Consider the following 22,610-nt stretch of genomic DNA (forward strand, 5'->3'; position numbering starts at 1 on the left):
TATATATATATATATATATATATATATATATATATTTTTTTTTTTTTTAAAAAAAAAAATCCCATGAAGAGACGAGTTCCCTTGTGGAATTGTTTTTTTTTTTTTTTTTTTTTTTAATTTGGGATTTTTTTTTAAAAAAAATATATATTTTTTTTCAAGGAACTCGTCTCTTGAAGAGACGAGTTCCCTTGTAAATGGGGAATTTTTTTAAATACTAATTTTTTTTTTCATGGAACTCGTCTTTTGAAAAGACGATTTCCCTTTGACTTGAAAAGATGAATTTGGTTTAAAAAAAAAATTATCCGCTGAACCTCTCTCCTTTCTCCTAAGTGGCAAATCCTCTTTCCTAGGTGGCAAAAACTACCGTATATTTGTAATAACTTCTTCTACTACAGTAATTTAAGCATAACTTTTTTAAATTATAGTACTATTGAGAAAAATCCGGCGTGAACGTATGAGAGAGAGAGAACTGCCCTGCAAAATCAAGGGATACTCTACATAATTGGTGCCTACAAACTATTCCATAACACTGCATGACCTTTTGCTGAATTTTTGTGCCCAGAAAAGTTCATGAAAATTTAGAAATTCTAACACTATCGCTGGGGCTGGAATCAAGCTTTAAAATTGAATTACGACATGCCCTATGAATTATTTACGTGGTTTCCTTTAGATAGGTTAAAGAAAGAGGTTACACTCGGTTGATTTAAAAGATTGAGGGAGAAAAAAAAGCCCTAATACAAATAACATGGCTCCGAATTGGATGATGTGGGCTCAATCCAGCCAAACAAATGGATGGCAGTAGGGTTGCATTGCATCTCCCAATAAAGCAGTGGGTAGGTGAACCTGGAGGGGATGTGTTGGTTAGGTGGAGGCCGGAGGCGGAAGGCAGGCAAAGCTTAGTCTATTTACCTACCAGTATTTGTCCATGTTGGATACAAATCAAATGAAAAGTTGCTTGCCTAGGTCTAGAAAAGTAAAATATATATATATATGTAGAGCTAGCCGAGGAAGGTTCAACTGCCAACTGGTCACGTTGCCCCTTGGAGTGCCCCTGACGGTGACGGGTCAAAGTGTCCCGGGTAATTCTAATAGCCCAATTGGTGAAGCGACTCAGCTAAGGGTTTGGTTTTAGGGTTGGTGATTCATGTCAATCCCCTCGGCCCCACCTACCCCGTGGACAGAAATTGCAATTACACGTATGCCCTTTCATGTTTTGTAGACCAAGCGAGTCTCCGGACACAGCAGCAGGGTGTTTGTGTTGCGTGTTTTTGTTAAGCTCCGATCCATTTGGTCGTCTTCCTCCTCCTCCTCCTCTGACTACATGGCATTCCACAACACCACTTCCCTCAACAAATCCATGTTGCCGGCAGCGGAGTCTGGCTTGAGGCCTTTATATTTCTCATCATCCTCCTCCTTTCGAAATGAGTTGCGAGTAGGAGGCATGGCTCGACCGATGCAGAGTAGCAGAGGTTGGGTGGGTGTATATGCCCTGGACCGTAACAAAAACAGTAGCAGCAGTAGCAGCAGCAGCGATGCTAAGAAGGGAGTGCCTAATTCGAATTACGTGGTGCCACTGGACATGTCCTCCTCCTGCATCACTCGTCCTCTCGTCGAGATTCTCAGAGACCTCAACAAGAGGATCCCTGATAACATCGTCAAACATGAGGATTCCCTCCCCATCCCCTGGTTCCTTCCCAATCTATACCTTTATTCCTTTTCTTTTATTATTTTCCTCTCTCTATCAAGCATTGAATTAGGAATTACCAGGGGTTCATACGGTTGATCTGATGAAACCTTGTGGTGATCTGGTGATATGTGTAGGTACCATGCCAACCGGATGCTTAGCTTTTATGCCCCAGGTGCCACTCCTCTGCTCTCACTCTTCTGTGCTTTTTCATTCCTGATTTCCCATTCCTTCCCTTCATTATCCATTGCATGCCAATGCGTCCTACAAATAACAACATAAATAAATTCTGTTGGTGCATAATTTCTGAATATTCTCCCACACAAATTATATATATACACATTTTGCTAAGAATTATATCCTCCTTTTTCACACAAAATATTTGTAAACAAACAAACTTTTGAAATTGATTTTCAAACCTATGAATTTTATATTTCATGACAATTTACTCCTTCTCATTCACACATTTTGCTCAATAGATAATTTCATTTCTGTGTTCTTTTTTTCACATAAATTTTGAAGCATACAGATTTAAAGTATGTTTTAAAAGAGTTATTTAATGGTATGCATCAAATGGATTTTTACTTATTTACATCCTGTTTTTCTTTTCGTCTTGAGATAAATGCCAATAGTCTTTGAGTTTCCTCCTAGTTGGTAATCAAACACCAAGCACCTAAGGCAGTCGCATTTTTCTTTTATCCAAAAGGACAGTAGAATTAGATGTGGAACTTCCTTAAGCTATTGGAAAAGTTTTAAGTCATACTTCCTTATCCTTGCTTCTTGATCCACTAGTACTACCAGTGGTCTTTAATTCTAGCAATGAGAATAGCTATTTTCAGTTTTATTGTTTCGTGGAATCCAGTGAGAAGACTAGGCATTCCAGCAACTTAATCTCATTTTCTGTTTTTACCATAGGAATCCCAACTTGATGCTTTTGTGATTCATATGCATTTGAGATCTTACTTGTTGCTTCATCATTAGCACGGCCTAAGTTAATCGTTGTGATTGTGAAACTTGAAATATGTCAAGTCTGTATTAATCATGCCACCTTTTTATTATTATTTAATTTTATCTTTGTTATTTTTGCTTTGTTAAATCTGAAACTCTTGGAACATGATTATATGCCCACCCATTGGAAAAAATTCCCTACATGTTAAATTTTTTTAGGAAAATAAAAACCAAAATGGAAAATTTGCCCCATCTAGAAAATATAAATTTAATTTTAAGAATAATGGTAACTAAATATTATTACCAAAAAAATAATATTTACCATTAATTACTAATAAAATATTAAAATTGAACTGAAATTAAAAAATAAATAAAATCTCATTTAATATTGGTACTTTTTTCTTGTTTATTCAATATTTTCCTTTTTATACTCATTTTTTTATGATCCTACTTATTGGGCTTAACTAAATTATAAAAAGTAAAAAAGATCATTTAAGTCCCCATGAATAAGTCATGGATACGAGATTTCTAGATCTATTAGATATTAACATCTTTTTTGCAGGTTGGTGTAGTTTTTAAGTTGGTACTTCATAAGGGATCTTGGACTGTTTCCCATTCTATATAAGATCATTTAAGTCACCATGAATATGTTATGGAGACAAGATTTCTAAATCTATTAGATATTAACATCTTTTTTGCAGGTTGTAGTTTTTAACCATTTGTTGGTACTTCATAAGGGATCTTTGACTGTTTCCCATTCTATATAAGATCATATAAATCCCCATGAATAAGTCATGGATACAAGATTTCTAGATCTATTAGATATTAACATCTTTTTTGCAGGTTGGTGTGGAGAAATACGTGATGTTATCTTCTCTGACAATGGAAGCGTGACTGTGGTATATCGTGTTACAGTACGAGGATCTGATGGAGAGGTTTGGCTTTTCTTTTATGTAGTGTGGTCTTTCCTATCTAAATGTTTTTTTTGCATTTGCCCATGGTTTAGCCAAATTGAAGACATTTAAATTTCACAATACATCTTAGGCTATCATATATTTTGTAGGACATAATAATGCCCGTTGAGTCTATGTTCTTGATTAGGTGGGTGGATTGGTGTGGGGGATAAGCAGTCCAAATTTTAAACAATATTATATCCCCAAACTGCATTTTCTTAAACCACAATTATTAGTTAACTAAATTCATTGGACCAATGGTATCCAAGATATATTAAACATAGAAAGAATGACCAATCACACAATAGACACAAGATATATGTGAAAAACCACCTACAAAATTTCAATCAAACCTTTGCAAATGTAAAAATCATAGGTCTCTACTAAATATGAGAGAAGAGTACATAATTTTATTTGGTTTGGAGGCTACCAACTCTTATGAGAATTATATTGACCAGTGCCTATACTTCTTGTTCACGTTTATGATGCAATACACCCTTGTGCTCCTTTGATGAGAACATAATTGCAAAACCTTTTAAGGGTAGGGTGTGTTCAATCTCTTAAAGCTTCTCTTGTTTGAATCATGTTCCGATGGTGTCATCAGCCTATAGATGTCAGCCCCTTGTCCTTGTTTGATTTCATAGATTGGTTGGGGACTCAGTGTTTTAGGGCCATCTGGGTGTTATTTTTCTCGCTTGCTTGTCTATCCCCCATGTGCATAGGTTGCGTCCCTTCTTTTGTTTGGCAATTTAATGATAAAATTTTCTGTCTATCCAAAAAAAAAAAATGTTTTCTGATTAGAGACCTTGACTGGAAGATGACTTGTGTTTATTCCTATTCACTGGGGAAATGGGAATCTTGTCAAAGTTGGGTCCTTTAGTGTGCTCAAAGATCTATATGAAATGGAGACTGTTGGGACTAACTGGTTGATTGTAAAAAGAGGCTACTTGTGATTATGGATTGCAGCAACAGCATGAAGGGGTGTTGGATGTAGGATATAATAGACAGGTCATTGATTGGTTGGGGAAGCAGAAAAGGAACTAGTTTGGTCAACAGAAGGTTGACTGGGATGAGAGCTTCTAGAGGTTACTTCTGCCCAACATGAGGGTTGAGTTCTGTTTAGGGTTGATGATTCCTCTTCCACCTTTTTGTTAGAATTTAAATCAATGAAATGTTGTTTCTTACGTGTGTGATAGACTGTTGATATAAAGGCCCACACTTTAACAATTGATACCCAAGAAACAATGCCTGCAGAGTGGGTTAACCATTTCAGTCACCATTGCCTTAGAAGATTTCTGATTATTGAAATCTTTCATAAGAAAGCTGAAAGGCCTCACCATTTCTAAGTTCTATTACCACAATCTTCTTAATTAAGTAATCATCATGTCTCATTCATATAAATATGAAAAAAGGAATTGGTTTCAAAATCATCATCCTACTCATTTAAAGAGACGAATGTGTTCCATATCTATAATCTCTCTCTCCAATGATACCATTCTTGATTATCCTTCATTAACCATTCCAATTCATTTGTTTGCTCAAAGTATAGGTTGATTAAACAAAGGAATATCTCATGTTCCGGATTTGTTTTTATCTCTCCTCCCCCTTCTTGCTTTCTCTCTCTCTCTCTCTCTCTCTCTCTCTCTCTCTCTCTTGTTTATTTATTTAATTTGGTTTTTGTGTACTTATAAAAAAAAAAAATTATTTTTTTGGTTTTTGTGGATTTTGAAATTAGATTGCTCAGTTGTTTTAAGATTTCCAAAGCTTGAATTCTTAAAGCAGGCCTTTATTTTGAAGGATGTGGTAGGGCTTGTCAGTATTTATTATAGCCATGTGTAGGCTAAGGGTTTTGAATATGGGATTTGATGAAATTCATTTGTTGTTTGTAGAGATGCCATGTGGCTGGATCATGTATATCATAGGCCAATAGCTGTTCCAATGGTGAGACTGCTATGGTTTGGTTGATGGTGTTGCTAGGGTTGGGGAAGACCAAAGAGAATGTGAGTTGAGTAGAGTGAAAAAGCAAAAATGCATTTTGGGGTAAGTTTTAACCTAGAACATGGCTCTAGATAGAATGGAATGGTGAAACATTATTCTGTAGACAACTACACAGTGGGGATATTCTCTAGTCGAGATAATATGGCACTTCATTGGAGATGAGATCTTCTCTTGTTTTTGATCATTCTTATACAACCCATTCTTGAACTTTGACTTCTGTTGAAACTTCATCAACCAGGAATCAGTGATCTCTCTTCTCTCATGCAATTTTTGAGCCATTGTCACACGTCTCCCATATTTCCTGTTGAGAGATTTTGGACTTAAGTTTCATCCGGCATGTTTTCCTAAAAGTCCTTTTTTCATGGCTCCCCTAAGAGCTTTTCTCCTGTTCTTTGTCCTTAGGCTACTGTCATATAGAATTTTAATGCTTCTTTTAATTTTAAAGCCTTTGCTTAGGTGGTAGCCAGTAAAAGGCTCAACTGTAGATTAGAAGACTTATTTTAGCCTGGTCAGAGTATTATGTCTTATCCTTTGGAGTGGATCATCTTTTTCTTCACTGTCTTGTTTCTTTGGGACCATGGTACAGGCTATTCTAGCTGGTATTCCTGGGGTTACCTATAATGTTCTGGAAAAAGAGTCTAGGGCAGAGTGCTGTGGTAGGGGCAATGCTTCCCTTCATCCGAGTCATTTGGCTGGAGAGGTACAATAGGATATTTGAGGACTAGTGCACAACTGTATGGGTGCTGTAGGCACCCTGCACTACCTTGCTCTTTTTGAGGGGAATTGCTCACAAAGGATTTCCAATGCATTCCTTTGAGTTTGATTATGCTAGATTGGAGAAAGGTGTGTAGCATTGGGAGGAATTGCTCACAAAGGATTTTGCTAGATTGGAGAAAGGTGTGTAGGGTTGGGGGGAATTGCTCACAATGGATTTCCAAGGCCTGCCAGTGAGTTTGATTATGCCAGATTGGGGAAAGGTGTGTAGGGATAGAGGAGAGAGGCCTGGTGGAGCTCAATATGGAAATCACATCCCTTGGGCCTTTGGGGAACTTGGGGCAAATGGGGATAGGGATCCACTAATTTTTTTTTTTTTTTTGGACAACTGAGAACCTTCCATGGTCAAGCCCCTCAAACTCTTCATGGGGACCTAAACCAAAGGGGATTAAATGGGGACCTAAACCTCGAAGTGCTGATTGTGCCCGCTACAACCAGCACCAGGTAAAATCCAGGGCAGTCAACAAGCAGGAATCAAACCCAGAATGGTGCGCCTCTACCACACATCCCTGTATTTGCCTGAACCAATGGGGGACTGTCACAGGCAGGTATAGGGGTCCATTATGAAAACTAGATTAGAGCTTTTGTCTAGCTAGGTTGTTTTCAAGCTTTTGTCATGCCAGGTTGTTTTCGTTTAGGCTATGATGCATATGGCGGGGGGTGTTAGTTTTTTGGGATACTAGAGTTTTAGAGCTGATTGAAATGGAAATTAGGAATTTTTCGGTTTCCTGTCGTTTTAAAAATGTGGAGGATGGCTTCTGTTGGGTCTTTACAGGGGTGTATGACCCTGCTGTTGGGAGGTTTAGGGAAATTTTCTGGGAGGAGTTGGGGACAATCAGGGGATTGTGGTAGGACCCGTGGTGCTTAGGGGGTGATTTTAATGTTATTAGATTTTTGGGAGAAAGGAACAGTATTTCAAGACTGTCTTCAGCAATGAGAAGATTTTCAGAGATCATTGAGGATTTGGAATTAAGGGATCTTCCTTTGCAGGGGGGGTTTTTCACATGGAGGGGTGGGTTGAACAACCAGATTCAGTCAAGGTTGGATAGATTTATAGTTTCAGAGGATTGGGAGTGTTATTTCAGTGGGGTAGTTCAAAGTCTTTTACCCAGAATTGTTTCTGACTACTGCCCAATTTTGTTGGACTGTGGAGGAACGAGGAAGGGGCCTTCCCCCTTCAGGTTTGAGAATATGTGGCTGAAGGAAGAAGGTTTTAAGGATTTGCTAAGGAATTGGTGGGTGGGCTTCCAATTCAGAGGTTCCTTCAGTTTCACGCTGTTTGAAAAGCTGAAAGCGCTTAAGGCCTGCTTGAAGATTTGGAATTGAGAAGTGTTTGGTAATGTGACTGCTAGAAAAGAATCAGCTTTAAAGCAGATGATGTTTTGGGATTCAATAGAAGGGGATAGGGTGTTGACTGCTGAAGAGCAAACTCTTAGAAAGCAGGCTTTGGAGGAGTATAAGACGTGGGTGATAATGGAAGAGACATCATGGAGGCAAAAGTCTAGAGAGTTATGGCTGAGGGAGGGTAACAAAAACACTGGCTATTTTCATAAAATGGCCAATGCTCATAAGAGGGTCAACTCCCTGGTGAAGATCAAGATAAATGGGGCGTGGGTATTAGAAGAACATGACATCAAGGAGGGTGTGGTTCAGGATTTCCACTCTCTGTTGTCGGAAACAAATGAGTGGAGGCCCATATGCAATGGGCTGCAGGTTGGGGTTCTGGAAGGGGAAGATGCAACTTTGTTAGAGGCTCCTTTTTCTGAGGAAGAGGTGTTTGGTGCTCTCTCGGATCTCAATAGGCATAAAGCTCCTGGTCCTGATGGTTTTTCACAATGGCGTTTTGGCAATTCAGTTGGGGCTTTCTGAAGGAGGAACCAATGGGGTTCTTCTAGGACTTTTATGATCAGGGCAAATTCGTCAAGAGCATTAATGCCTCTTTTATGGTTTTAACTCCTAAGAAAGGAGGAGCTGAAGACCTCAAGGACTTTAGGCCTATAAGCTTGGTGGGAAGTCTTTATAAGTTGTTAGCAAAGGTGTTAGCTAATATGCTTAAAAAGGTGATGGGTAAGTTAGTGTCCAAGTCCCAAAATGCATTTGGGAAGACAAATCCTGGATGCCTCGTTGATTGCGAATGAGGCGATTCATTCGATGCAGAAAAGTGGGGGATGTGGCATCCTTTGTAAGCTGGATATTGAGAAGGGATATGACCATGTGAATTGGAGTTTTCTTCTTTGGTTGATGGAAATGATGGGTTTTGGAGCCAAGTGGATCAGCTGGATTCAGTGGTGTATTGGGACTGTTAGTTTCTCCGTCCTTATTAATGGAACTTCCTCAGGATTCTTCCAAAGTTTTAGGGGTTTGAGACACGGGGATCCCCTATCTGTTTGTGATTGTCATGGAGGCCCTTAGTTGCTTGTTGAAGAGAGCAAATGAGGGGGGTTTTTTGCTGGGATGGCAGCTCAGTGGTAGAGGAGGTGTGGGAGTGGAGATCACTCATTTGCTGTTCGTAGATGACACTTTAGTTTTTTGTGAGCCTTCCATTGATCAGGTGTCCTACTTGAGTTGGCTTCTTATGTGGTTCGAAGCCATGTCAGGGTTGAAGGTGAACTTAGACAAAAGTGAGATTATCGCAATGGGAAGAGTGGAGAATGTAGAGGAGGTGGCCCTTGAGTTTGGTTGCAAGGTTAGCAAGCTCCCTTCTTATTTGGGTCTTCCTTTTGGGGCTCGTTTCAAGGAGGTGGCAACTTGGGACGGAGTTGAGGAAAGGTTGAGGAAGAGGCTTTCTCTTTGGAAAAGGCAGTATATCTCTAAGGGGGGCAGAATGACCTTGATCCGGAGCACTTTGTCCAGCATGCCTATCTACTGTATATCCCTGTTTCAGATGCCAAGGAGCGTGAGTTTGAGATTGTAGCGGATCCAAAGAGACTTTCTTTGGGGTGGTGGGGCCCTGGAAAGGAAGCCTCATTTAGTGGAATGGTCTATTGTTTGCTCAGATAAACGAAAGGAGTGTGAGGAACTTGGCGTTGCTAAATAAGGCTCTCCTATGTAAGTGGAGTTGGCGTTTTGCGGTGGAAAGGGAAGCTTTATGGAGGCAAGTTATAAGTGCAAAGTATGGGGAAGAAGAGGGTGGTTGGAGGTCCTGTGTTGTGAGAGGCAGTTATGGGGTTGGTTTGTGGAAAGCGATTAGGAGAGATTGGGATGTGTTAGGTGACAATTTGGTTTATTCTGTGGGAAATGGTAGGAGGGTTAGATTTTGGAAGGACAAGTGGTGTGGAGATGATTCGTTGTGTACTTCTTTTCCTTCCTTATTTGCTATATTCTTGGATAAGGAGGCTTGGGTGGCGGATGTGTGGAGCCATTCTGGAGGGGGAGTGTGGGCTCCTAGGTTCTCTAGGCGGATTAATGATTGGGAAGTGATCGAGGTGGAGTGCCTTCTTTTAAGGTTGCAAGGGAGGAGGGTTTATAGTGATGTGGAAGATCAAGTAAATTGGACTAAGGCAAAGGATGGAAGATTTTCAGTTAAGTCTCTTTACAAGGCGTTGGAACCGGAAAGACGTGAAGAATTTCCTGCAAGCGTTATTTGGAATTCTTTGGTGCCTCCGAGGGTGAGTTTTTTTGCTTGGGAGGCTACGTGGAAAAAGACCTTAACCTTGGATCGTATTCAGAAAAGAGGGTTCTCCTTGGCTAATAGATGTTATTTGTGTCTGGCAGAGGAAGAGTCTATTGATCACATTCTCCTGCATTGTGGGTTGGCTAGAAGTTTATGGGGCTTACTTTTTTCCCTTTTTGGGGTTTCGTGGGTGCTCCCCTCTTCAATTAGAGAGACATTATTGGGGTGGTTAAGGCCTTGTGTGGGAAAGGAAAGGAAGAAAGTGTGGCTTTCAGCTCCCTTGTGCCTTTTTTAGATTGTTTGGAAGGAAAGAAACAGTAGGGCGTTCGAAAATGAAGAGCAATTGATTCATGGGTGTAAATCAGTTTTACTTTGTAATATGTAGGCGTGGACTAGGGGTTTTTTTGGTTCTGGTCCCCCCTCCGCTGTAGATTTTGTTGATTGGTTAGACCCTGGTTAAAGGTTTTTTCCCTCTTTTTTGTATACCTCCTGTATACGCTGGGGTACTTCCTTGAAGGGCCTCTTTTTTCTTAATATATTTCTCTTTATTCATCAAAAAATAAATGTTGCATGGGTTCTAGTTTCGGGGATGATTTTGTGTCTAGGTGTTTGATCCTTCACATCACAAATATTAGTATACAAGGACTTAGCCAAAAGGATCTCATTAACTAGTGTGGATACTTGGATACAACATGATAAAAGGAAAAAATAAAACATAAAAATCAATTAAAAAGCAAATGTATCTTTGATAAGAACTCCCTATCTTTTATCTTTTATCTTTTATCCTTATCCTTATCCTTTTTTTTTAATCCATGTATGTTCTTATAAAAATTCACAGTTTTGCAAACTCTTTCTTTTTAAAAAAAATGTGATATCTACTAAAGAATTTGAAAATAATAAATAAAATAACCAATTCAAATCACCAGCCATACATGAAAAAAGAAAAATAGAAGTCACACATGTCATGTTGGGTGAAGTTAGGAAGTCCAGGTATCATAGGGTTTAGTCATAGAAGCATAGATTCTTTTACCTTTGCTAACAGCTTTGACGAAGATGACATCGCTGTGCAATAATGTTTGAAATTTTTTTTTTTTTGTTAGCTTTGGATGTGGTAGTTAGGCATGTGTTGTATTTTTATTGTTTTTTCCCTTTTTCTTTTGCCTGAGCATGCCTTGTATACTTCCTTTGAACTAGGTTCTGCCCCCCCTTTGTTAGTTGCCGTTTCTTATTTGCCCAAAAAATGGAGGCTTCTGGTATTTTTTTCACTTGGATTTCTGGAGCAGGTCAATCAGGTGATGGATGAGTTAAGGGTGGAGTCTCACCACAGGAAGTTTTATTAGGGATATTTTGGCCTCTCGAGCTACTTCTTTTAGGATCCCTTAGATTCCCTGGTTACAGTTTTTCCCATGTTCTTATTCTTTCTTTCCTTTTTCCTTTTTTTTTTTTTGGGTTTGAAGGGTAGCTGTTTTTTCTTGTGCTTTTTGCACTATAACTGAAGGTTTTGTTTCCTATCAAAAAGAGGATGAGATCTCTCATTATTTTAGTTAGGCTTTCTCAATCAATATGTGTCTGCAATCATGTTTATGATTAAAATTTGAGTAGAGACAGCTTTATATATATATATATATTTTAGCATCAATTTATTCAATCATTAGGAGACTATGACCTGGAGAATATGGTAAGTACATATGCTCAAATTTATTGAAGAAAATACGAGAAGTAGGTGGAACTGTAGTTTTGGGTTTTGGAAAAGGAGCAGTAGTTACAAGTGTTGTTTTGGACACAACTTCCTCGATTCAAAGCAAGTTATTACATGGATGATGCACAAACACATAATGTTCAGGGCTGTAGGATTTTCAGTTAATAGAAACTTCATTTTTCATGACATTTCTGGGTAGGGAATGGCTTAAAATTACTGGATGATCTGTAACTGTAGTGAGTCAGCATGAAATTGGGAAATTGAAGTCAACTAGTCTCTTGCAATGGAGTTCTATTTGTTCAACTTTTCAGATTAATATGGGGAGTGAGTTGTGACATGAAGATCGGAATAATCATCAAAGAAGAAAATTTGTCATTCTTTGTTTGGCATTTCATTATGGCTGTGTTTGGTTCGCGGAAAGTCTCCAGGAAAGAAATAAACATTGAGGAGAATTGTTTTGTCATGTTTGGTTTCATTATAGAAAATACAAAGAAAATAAAATATAATTAAAATTAGTTAGAAATGAATGCATTTCAAAATTATTTATTCTTTATACAATGGAAGAAAATAACTGAAATTAGTTTGAAGAAGTATATAAAAATAATTTATTGACTTTAAATCTATTTTTTATTTTCTTTTAGCTGTTTTTTTCATTCTACTTTTCCTCTCAATTTTCTTTCCCTCACATTTTCCCTTAATTTTTTCGAGAACCAAACTTAGCCTACAAATATCCAAATCGCCTCTTAATCTGAATGGGAATAAAACATCTATGCTTCTAATAGTCCTAACCTGTAAATTTTGTTCCAACATATTTGATGCAGGCACACCGTGAATCAACTGGAACAGTATTACCAACTGATGGACATGTAGATCCAGTGGCTGCTGCAGAGGAGATAGCTTTCTGCCGAGCATGTGCAAGGTTTGGCCTTGGCTTGTACCTGTATCACGAGGAATAGATGTGGAAGGCTGGAACAGTGCTTGAGTTTCCTGTTTTTTACTTTGTCGAGAAATTGGATTATAGTTACAATTTTCTCTTTCAGTTAATGTAAATACGTAATAGATGGGAAGTGGTCATCTGAGTATTTTCAGCTTTTCTGGGTTGGGATCATGGAAAGCCAAATATTGCCATTGTGGTGCTCTATGTTTTTAATAGCTTAAAGGCATATTGCGTTTATATAAATTGAGAGGTTGCTAATGAACGTGATGAAGCAAAACTGCATTCACCTGTTTCCCCTCTAAAGAAGTGAATTGATATTGATAATGATGCAGACTGGCCTAGCAGCCATTTGATTGCTAAAAAATCAAACTGGTGCCTCATCTAAAGAAATGGGCATATTGGTAGATGAAACAGAGTGGCATGTGCAAAAGAGTAAGAATGCTCTTGTTTGACCACTTTCACATAAATTGCACGCTTCTTTTCTGAAGAAAGCTATCTTGTACCACTTCTTTTGGGTTTCTCATATGATCATATGCTTCCACTCCCTATCACCATGGCTAACGGCACAATTTTTTCTTAGGAGAAGTAACTGTATAATCTCTAGTGATGCTCTTTGAGAATGTGCATTTTGGAGGCTGATTCAATATTTTCCATGAGCCTCTATCCAGAAGGCATGACATAAAAGAGAGCCAGGATGCGAGGGGAAACCAGTCTTAGAATAAGTCTAGTCCACAGAAATTGATTTCATTTCACATCCTCATTCTCAGGCAGATCAAACCTATTTTGGTTTCTGTGTAAACCAAAACGGAATAATCACATTTCCATGGACCCCTTGTAAAGTGAAATAACTCTGACCATTAGGCAAGGATGGCCATGTTTCTACAAGAATATAGCAACTCTATTTTGATGTTAATACCTGTGTGCCTGTTTCTCTTACAACGTTGTCTTTAACAGAAAGATAAATGTACACTACCTGCAAATTGCAGAAATCTATATTTGCTGAAGCACTGCAATTGGACAGACCTTAAAATGTATTGTAAACCATGAACATATAGACAGCCACATCACAGCAGTCTTGTGTCCATAATGTATCAGACTAATCTTTGCATGGATGAAAAGCCAATTGAATTTTTCCAAACTATCAATGCCTCAGAAGTTTCGGACCTGTGTTTGAAGCCAACCAAGATGTGATCACATCCACAAGCATGTCCAGGTCCTTTGAATTTTCTGCCCTAAGGATCTTTGAGTCTACACCTAATGTGTTGCCTACTTCTTTGGCAACTGTTTCCCAAGGAGTCCCAATGGTCAGGTTAGCCAAAAACTCACCTCCACGATTTACTGCATCAGCCATTGCTGGGGGAACATCTGGGAGAGCCTGCATGAAGGAAATTTATTTCAGATTGCATCTCTTTTGCTCAGAGATTCAGAAACATATCTGTAGACATCAGAGAAATATTAAAAAAAATTTAGGCACAAAATTTACCTGTTGCAATGGAAGACCATGATCCCCAGGGAGCAAACGAATTGACATATCCAGCAGTGAACTAATGGCAGAATCTGAAGCAAGAACCTGTGCTAGTGTTGAAGTTTCATCAATTGTATCATCTTTGAACTTTATCAGAAGATTCCTGGAAACTCCATAGTATGATTTTATCTGAAGAATTACCAGGTACCAATTAATGGAGAACTTAAATGAAAATGTTTTTAGAAACAAAATTGCATGGTATGAAAGTGAGTTACAGTTTATAATAGTAATTATGTACTGGCCTGGTTATTTATCAAAGTTGACAATTTAATCAATTAAGAAACATGTCCTGGCAAGGATGAGAAAGCATTAATTGTCTGGCACTATCTATCTCTCAATGAAAACTGGAAATACAGAAATCCACTAAACCAATTAACATTAACTTGGATCAACTTTTCTTTCATTGGATTCTAAAGGCTGATCGCCAAAAACTGGTTTAAATGAAAATTCAAACCCAGACAGGAAGCATTGATATATTAAGCAGCATAGATGTGACACATTGTGAAAGGTAATGCTCTATGCTAGCTTACGTCTTTAGCAGGAGATGAACATTGAAAATTATGCTCCATGTTAAACTAAGTGCATCCCTTTGCATTGTCTATGTTGATCAAGTGAGTCACTGTACGCAATGCGCCCATATAAGAACATATGCAAGGAAACAAATGGAATAGGTTTCATAACAGGTCTTACATTTTTCTGAAATTAAATAGAATAAGAAGTGAAATAAGCAAAAGAGAGAGATGGGGCAAGAGAGAGAGAGAGAGAGAGACATATTACATTTCTCTTAAATTAATATAATAAGAAGCAAGGGAACTGAAGGGAAAGGGAGGGAGGAAGAGAAAAGAATAGGTTTTACGAGAGGAAGAGAGGAGGGAGGGACGGAGAGACGTACAAAACTGCCACTGCACATAGAATACCATGAAAACTCCTACTTGTCACTCTTTGGCTAAGACATTAGCAAATTGTTCTACCAAACCTTAGGTGAAGACATCAGCAAGTTGCTCTGCAGTTGGTGGGTGGAAAAGGAATACAAGAGACCAAAATTTTGCTTCTTGATGAAATAGCAATCCACCTTTATATGTTTCTTTCTGTTATTATTCATGCAATAAAAACAAACATTATTTTAGAATTCTCTTGTGGATTTCTACAGTTTTTCCTCCCTTGCTGTTGCATCATAATTTTAGGGCAATCAATGACATTAGGGTGAGTACAAAACATCAAATTAGATATTTTAAAACTGAGGAACTCATCAGCAGCATGGCTCGTCATGAAGGAGGTTTTAGGTGCATCATGTTGTATCCAACTCCAAAACTTGTTGCCATCAGATCTAATTTGTTTGTACCAAGACATGCACTCATGCCACAGGGTGGGGAGGGTGATACAGTTCTTGAGTTGAATTCAGATAAATCATATTGGCAATCAAGTTCTACAACTCGACAAAATAACTTAAATTGTCCATATATTATTATCTCATTCCAACAAAGCATTAAAATTGTAAATGAAAAGAAAAGCATGTAGTGATGAAGGGAAAAAAACCATATCCATGTGTACTGAGGGAATTAAATAAATCAAACAATAGCTAGAGGTTTTACATACTAGCCGACGAGTTTCTTCAGGTTTTGGAGCAAAATCTTCTCTTCCCTTGACCAAGTCCATGTACAATGGAGGAAGTTGCTCCACCAGAGGAATAACTTGCTTCATTATGGGAGGGCTAAGGTTCTCTAATTGCTTCAAAGTCATCTCTGCCTGAAAGTGTTCATAAGAAAGAAATCAGTTACCTGTTTTAGTAATTCATTGAAAGAGAGTATTAGGTACGTATGGTGCATGAACTCCAGCATCTGGGATATGTAAAAAAAAAGAAACAATGTTACAGCATCTCACCTTAAGAATTTGAGGACAAGAGCATATGACTCTGATGTGATGGTTCAAAACAAATAACAAATGCAAAAGTAAACTGGGATCGACAGAGAGAGAGTCCTTCTATACTTCCAAGGAGGTGGAGTCTGTTATCATATTAGAAGCCCCATCAGAGAGGATAGTTCAGATCAGATGTCATTATTTTTCTTATATCTAGTTTCCCCCCTTTGAAAACTAATCAAAATGTGTTTGCATGGTGCATGCAATATAGTCCAGCTAGACCCTTTCCTTATCACGGGACAACTCCATGTTAAACCCAGATGCCAGCAAGTCTAGCAGATAAAAAATTGAACCAGAATGTAACTGAATTTCAAGTCAAGAAGTTGATTTGACTTATAGTAGCTGGATTCATAAAAGAAGTCAAGTTTCTGATCTGGATGGCAGATATAGTATTGGTGCTGAGAGAAATCAAAAGTGGCAAATTCGATGAATTACATGGACCTGAACAAGGTGAGCCTTGGCAACAACTTTCCACTACCACAAATAGACTGATTGATTCACTCCACAACCAAGTATCAACAACTCTCATTCTTGGATGCTTCCGTTAGATATAACAAATGCCAATGTACTCAAATGTCCAAAGAGACTGCTATTATCATTGAAAGAGGCTATATTGCCACATTGTCATGCCTTGGTTCTAGAAAACATAGGCATCACTTACTAATGGCTGGTAAACCAAATGCAGACCAACTATTGAGGTTGACATAGATTATATGTTGGGGAAGAATAGGATCCATGCCCAGAACTACCAAGAATTACAAGCTTTTGATATTCTAAAGGAATTATATATGAAGCTTAGCCTTGAGAAGTGCATTTCCAGTGTTGTCAGAGGCAAATTCCCTGGCTACCTGGTAACTTAATGAGTAATTAAGGTGAATCCAGGGCAGAAATGGAATTTGATAGAGATGCTTCCCTTTAGAAGCATGAAAGACGTGCAAAGGTTGACAGGTCAGATTGCAACATAAACTACTTCATATGGTAATGCACCAATCAATGTCTTCCCTTCTTCAAGCTAATATGAAATGGGAAGTTGGAATGGATAGACGAATACATGAAAGCTTTTCAACAACTGAAGGAATATATACAACAGATCAATCAACTTGTTTCAATTAGAGAGGACTATTTATTCTTTCATCCTACCATTTCCCTTTTCTTTTTCTTTTCTTTTAATTTTTTTAACATGTAATTATAATTAATCATCATTATATGTATCATAGTTATAGAAATAATAATTGACAAAATGCATGCTTCAAGTGGCTTGACCAAATAATTTAAAAGGAATGATCTGCAACAATCTCAATAAGACGCAGGGACCTAGATTCTCACCCCAAGGCGAACTGTAGGTGATGATGCAATTTGCGATAGAAGTGGTCCAATACTTTGGGCCATTGGGACAAGAACAGGTGAGAATAGTGGAATAGCTAGGCTCGCCTCCTGCAAAATTAGAAATATAAGATAAAACCGTGTTAATCTCAAAACACTTCCAATTGCAACAAAAGGTAAGAAAGATATAAACCAAATAACTGTTATTAGCTTAGGGCATACATGGCTTTCAAAAGGCAAACTGAAAAGGATGGATGTGTAGCCTTGCAACAAAGAATAGTTACAAAAACAGTAATGTAATAGGACAAAACATTTCTTATGGTCCAAGTAAACTCACAATAATACAAGTGAAAGAATAAATAAGATAAAACATCTCTTATGGTCCAAATACACTCGCAATATAGCCCAATAAAATTGTCTCCTTTTGGAGAGCAAATAAAAATAAAGAAAGACTAAGCGTCCTCCAGGAGAGTTAAAAGGGGAGAAAACAAGTTCAGACAAATTGCTAGCCAATATAAATCAAACATATAAAGGAAATGTCAGTGTTACCTGTTGTGGGCATTTATGTTCATGGAATGATAGGATATGGAAATTCAACAGTGAAACCCTACATATGCACTCAATAATGGGCCTATGAACACCTCTTATGGGTCCTTAGATATGAAAGAGACCCATCATATTGTGGTTCTTGTTGCAATTAAACCATTTCAGGGGGACACTTTAGTCCAAAGCACCTAAGGTTGCCAGGTACACAATCATTAATGAACTATTGTGATGACATTAATCTAAGGAAAACATTTCCATCACAAGAAAGTATTGATGCCAAGCTCCAAGAAATACTCGCACAAAAAACAGGCTCTGATAAGCTCCTATTGGAATTAACAGATAAAGTTAAGGGCATTTTTTTGTGGGAAAGACTGGAGCATTCATTCCCAAATCCTTCTGTTTTATAGAGCATAGAAAGTGATATATATATAAGAATCTGATTCCTAATTCAGATTTCCTTATAGACACTGTTTTGGCATTCACATGAGTGTCAAAATTCATTAGTGTTGATGTCAACCTCCATATAAAATCACCAAAATACACCTCCAAATAAAATTTCAGCTTTCTTTGAATTTTAGAGGTTAAAACCATGTGCATTCAACCATATCCAAGAAGCCAATGCATCCTCCAAATACTTCCAGCTGAAACTCTAAACAGGAAGGTTAATTGTCCATCTATACAAAGCCTAATTTACAGTCAAAAGTTTGAGTTGCTTAAGTGTTATATATCCAAACAAAAAAACATAAGATTTCCAGTAGCTGGGTACCTTGTTATTGAATGCCATTAATACATTTCCACTTCTTTGCACAGCATACCTTGATCCTGATCAACAGTATACAAACAATCAAATGACTTGAGGCAAACCAAATCTGTTGCTCCCAACAAGCAATACAATGTAGGAACAGCTTGGATTACCAATCAGAAGGTGGATAACAGATCCCAGAGAATGCCCAATGCCAAAAGTAGGAAGATCCTGTACCTGTGTAATGAAGCATCTTTAGTTATAGACAAAAAATACACGTCCTGCAGTTTATAAAGTAAACTTACTGTTTCTTGTAGAAATCGAAGACACCTATCAAATTTAAACTGCACTTCATCTGCTATGAAGAAGTGATCAAATCCACTAGCATATGGTGTGGCAATCACCAGAATGCCCCTGGATTAAAGAAGAGGATTAGTCATTCATTTCCTTGATTCCCAGTAAGGGACAGTTCTACTAGAATCCACCAGCTGTAGGTTGTTGACAGACAGACAAGAATGGATCATTAAAATACCAACTCCAACTTCTAACCCAAAAGGAGAGGCATAATGAACCGGATCTAAAGAAATATGCTCAAGCAGAATATTTCAGCCCACTATAAAGTTGGTAAATAACTTTTAACCTAGAACAAATAGCCATAATGAACTAGAGCTGAAAGAAATAAACTTAAGCAGAAGATTTCAGCTCACTATCAAAATTTTTGCCAACAAAAGATGGAACTCTGCAGTAGATTGCTAGTGGTGAACTAAATGTATTAGAAATTTAAATAAAGAGAAGCATCTACTCCACAGCAGCTCCTCATGGACTTTGTCAAAGAAATTTACCAACCACACACATGAGTGCTTAATCGTTGATGAGCAAGTATAGTGCCTCCCACCTTTCAGAGAGGCGCTCAAGAAACAAACGGTAGGTAAGCTGAGGGGCAGCTCCAACAAATATACCACCAACAAAGTGTACAACTGACCGTGGCTTTGAGTTTTTTGGTTTCAGAACCCATGCTCCCTGAGATGGTAAAATAAAAAAACCTGATTAATAGAGTAATAGAAGATAGATATCCATTTTTTTTTTTTTTAAAAAGAAGCCACTCATATCATTGCTGCCTACCATAATAATGCCAGATCTTTTGTTTTAGGAGCACTCTACTAATTATTTAGCCTTCAAATTTAAAATTCACCAAGAGTGAACTCTTTGTGAGTAGAAATATTGAAAGAACTTATTAGAACAGCAGCAAAACAGTCCAAATAAAATTGATGAGAATCCATTTGAAAAAGGATAAATAGAATTTGACAAGAAACATCTATAATGCCAATAAAAAACATTTGATTGATTACAACACGTACACAAACTAGACTGTGTATCTATTTTCCAAAACTACATCAGAGGATACCTCAACTTCACTCCAGTCACTTGAACCACCCCAAGCATCTTGAGATTGCTTAACAGTCTCAGTAAGCAATCTGCAAAAAAAGAATAAGGAAAGCATCATTATTTCTGATTTTCACTTCCAGCAAGATTTAGATAAAAGGGGTATTCCATCTAACAGATCAACTGCTTCAAATCCTAACTTGTGAATAGATAAATAAAACAGGCTTTCAACCAAAAAGCAAAATAATTAAAAGTGAAAACATACTATCACCTTTGCTCTTGAGTGATTATATCCATTGCCAAATTCTCAATTTCTCAAATTATCCAAATTTAAACCATATTAGGAACCGCATTAATTGTTCATGTGGAAGTGTCCAAATGTACCAATCATAGAATGTATTTATTAAAAGATATCTTTACATGTTGCATAAATAATCAATAAATTTAACAATATTGTGAACATTTGTATAATAACAAAAGCCACATCCCATATGACTGTTGAAATCAGGTTGAAGTCAGACACTACAGAAGCTTAGTACACCAAAGACACAATCTCAAAAGGTGCAGAATCAGTAAACTCAACCCAGAAACAGATCAGTTTTTCCTAAATTATTCATTTGCATATCTATCATAAATACTTTTGGAAACTTAGTAACTTTAGAGGATGGAGATAATCACTTTTCTAAAGAAGAGCATCCGAAGTGAAAAAAGAGTTAAAGAAGGTGAAAATGGGAAAGATTGCTTAGCCGTGACTTGGGCTTGAAACTGTGAGGATATTTTAAAGTAATCCTGGTTGACTTGTAATTGTTCAACAAGCTCTTGAAGATTAAGAATAAGTGTGATGAATTAAGTAAAAACACTATGGCAGCCTTTCATGAGAACATAAGTGATATTCACTGTTGTGCCATCTACTGTGGCATCAACTTATGATTCATAATATGAGACCTCGGGAAAGAGAGTGAATAAGAAATGACGAGTACCAGAAAAGCAAAGCAATTTGATTTTAAGAAATCAATCTTGGATGCTATTTTCTTCCTTTGGCTATTCACAAAAATGTTCAATTAGAAAAAAAAAACGTGATAGGATCTTGGGGAGATAAAATTGAAATTTTTAGAAAAGACGTGTAAAATGAAGTAATAAGTAGCAGAAAAACATCTGGAAGTACAAAAATGGAGGGCATTGAGCCCTTATCTCTCTTTCACATTCATTGTGGATGAACTCTTAATGGGCATATTCAGGAGGAGAAGCAGTGATCTAAATTGTTGACAATACAGTTTTAGCTGTTGAAATTAGAGGACCTAATTCTAAATTAAGACTGTGAGTAGATTTGCTTTAAAATAAAAGGGTTTTAGGTTTAAAGCCTAGAGAGATGGCAATCATGGTTTGATGAGCAAACTATTACTGCAATGTCAGGAGGAAATGGTTTAATTAGACATAAACAGGAAAAAGGATCTACACGGTAGACGTGTTTGGCAAGTAAGCACGTTGCTGAGCTGATAGGTTCTTATTCAATTGGCTACGGATGATAGATATAACATTCTTCCAGGAAAGTAAGACATCACTCTTCCCTGACTTGCTTGCTTAAAGTGTTCAAGAAGCCTTGTTACCACAGCTTCTTGCCAAAGCTGGAACCAAATGCTTTGGACCAGTCCGGAGTGCTGGACCACAGTTGAGATGAAGGGCTCCTATAAGGAAGGAAGCCTTAATCCACTGAGAGACGGATGACAAGTCCGTGAAGTCCTAAGGAGATTGTGGATAAGATCAAAATCCACAGCTGTTTAATTACAACAAAATTGGAGCATGGAAGGACAAAGTTAAGATAATTTTAGCAGAGAAACCCCTCCATCTTTTAGCCAAACTGGACATGGATGGTATCAGGCCTTTGTGCAGGTGATTGATGAGAAGGAGAAATTTGAGTTGGAGGTCATTCATAAGGCGTATGATGAAATGGATTATTGGAATACCATATCACCCACTAGCGGACTGTAGAGTGAATTTTGTTGTTGGAACGCAATCTGATGACTAGCTAGCTATTCCTTATTTAAACTAGGAGTTTGGATTTGAAAGTTGTGAAAGAAGATGATTTTGCACAAACCTCTCAATTTGACTGTAAACTTGAATGCCTGTTGTCTCTGATTGTTTCTTGCCGCTATCGTCAGAGTTGCAATAAATTCTGTTTTGGAATAGAGAAATAGGTGTCCAACCAGCAGGGCGATTGCTGACCGAGTGAAGGCGGTGATGAAAATCAGAAAAGCTGGTGCGATTGTGAAGAGGATTTAGATGCGGCTGGTATCGGGGAGCAAGGTGCGGATGCGGTGTCCATAACCAACTGCCCATCCCCCTGCGAAGAAGCTTTCTTGATTAGAATTGTCCAGTGAGGAGCGAGGAGGAGGAGGGCTTTCTTTGGGGGCTCCCACACGCTACTTCCCGTCCTAGGATTAAAGTCCGCTTGGTCTTGGGCACCACGCCATTCCTTCGTCATTCTAATCCATTGGGAGTGTTGGGTCAGCCTTTAAATTTTGGGTTTTGTCTTTTTTTTTTTTTGGGGTTGGCTTTTATTAATAAAGC

The 22,610-nt window shown here is 37.8% G+C and overlaps 2 protein-coding genes across 2 annotated transcripts; one reads left to right on the forward strand and one right to left on the reverse strand.

The window, feature by feature from the left end:
- Window positions 1–1,136: 1,136 nt before the first annotated feature.
- Window positions 1,137–12,868, forward strand: LOC117916546 (DNA repair RAD52-like protein 2, chloroplastic). The gene is made up of 4 exons (XM_034832636.1): window positions 1,137–1,686; window positions 1,822–1,859; window positions 3,476–3,567; window positions 12,491–12,868. Exons 1-4 carry the CDS (start codon window positions 1,322–1,324, stop codon window positions 12,623–12,625), a joined length of 630 nt encoding a protein of 209 aa, XP_034688527.1. The 5' UTR covers window positions 1,137–1,321; the 3' UTR covers window positions 12,626–12,868.
- Window positions 12,869–13,441: 573 nt separating this feature from the next.
- Window positions 13,442–22,544, reverse strand: LOC117916530. Its single transcript, XM_034832613.1, has 10 exons — window positions 22,138–22,544; window positions 20,065–20,134; window positions 19,555–19,679; window positions 18,965–19,073; window positions 18,833–18,896; window positions 18,684–18,739; window positions 17,375–17,482; window positions 15,728–15,877; window positions 14,090–14,260; window positions 13,442–13,981 (listed from the first exon to the last, which is right to left on the reverse strand). The coding sequence occupies exons 1-10, from the start codon at window positions 22,377–22,379 to the stop codon at window positions 13,748–13,750; spliced, it is 1,329 nt and encodes a 442-aa protein (XP_034688504.1). The 5' UTR covers window positions 22,380–22,544; the 3' UTR covers window positions 13,442–13,747.
- Window positions 22,545–22,610: the final 66 nt, after the last annotated feature.

This window comes from Vitis riparia, chromosome 1 (genome assembly GCF_004353265.1).
Source record: "Vitis riparia cultivar Riparia Gloire de Montpellier isolate 1030 chromosome 1, EGFV_Vit.rip_1.0, whole genome shotgun sequence".
Lineage (NCBI taxonomy): Eukaryota > Viridiplantae > Streptophyta > Magnoliopsida > Vitales > Vitaceae > Vitis > Vitis riparia.

Bases quoted from the DNA above. Each gene is read 5' to 3' on its own strand.
- LOC117916546 (XM_034832636.1), top strand. From the start codon at position 1,322: ATGGCATTCCACAACACCACTTCCCTCAACAAATCCATGTTGCCGGCA. The intron at 1,687-1,821 runs GTTCCTTCCCAA...TGATATGTGTAG, and splicing joins GATTCCCTCCCCATCCCCTG to GTACCATGCCAACCGGATGC. The intron at 1,860-3,475 runs GTGCCACTCCTC...TCTTTTTTGCAG, and splicing joins GCTTAGCTTTTATGCCCCAG to GTTGGTGTGGAGAAATACGT.
- LOC117916530 (XM_034832613.1), bottom strand. From the start codon at position 22,379: ATGGGCAGTTGGTTATGGACACCGCATCCGCACCTTGCTCCCCGATAC. The intron at 19,680-20,064 runs GTATCCTCTGAT...TTACCATCTCAG, and splicing joins GTGACTGGAGTGAAGTTGAG to GGAGCATGGGTTCTGAAACC. The intron at 19,074-19,554 runs GTGGGAGGCACT...TCTTTAATCCAG, and splicing joins CTTGAGCGCCTCTCTGAAAG to GGGCATTCTGGTGATTGCCA.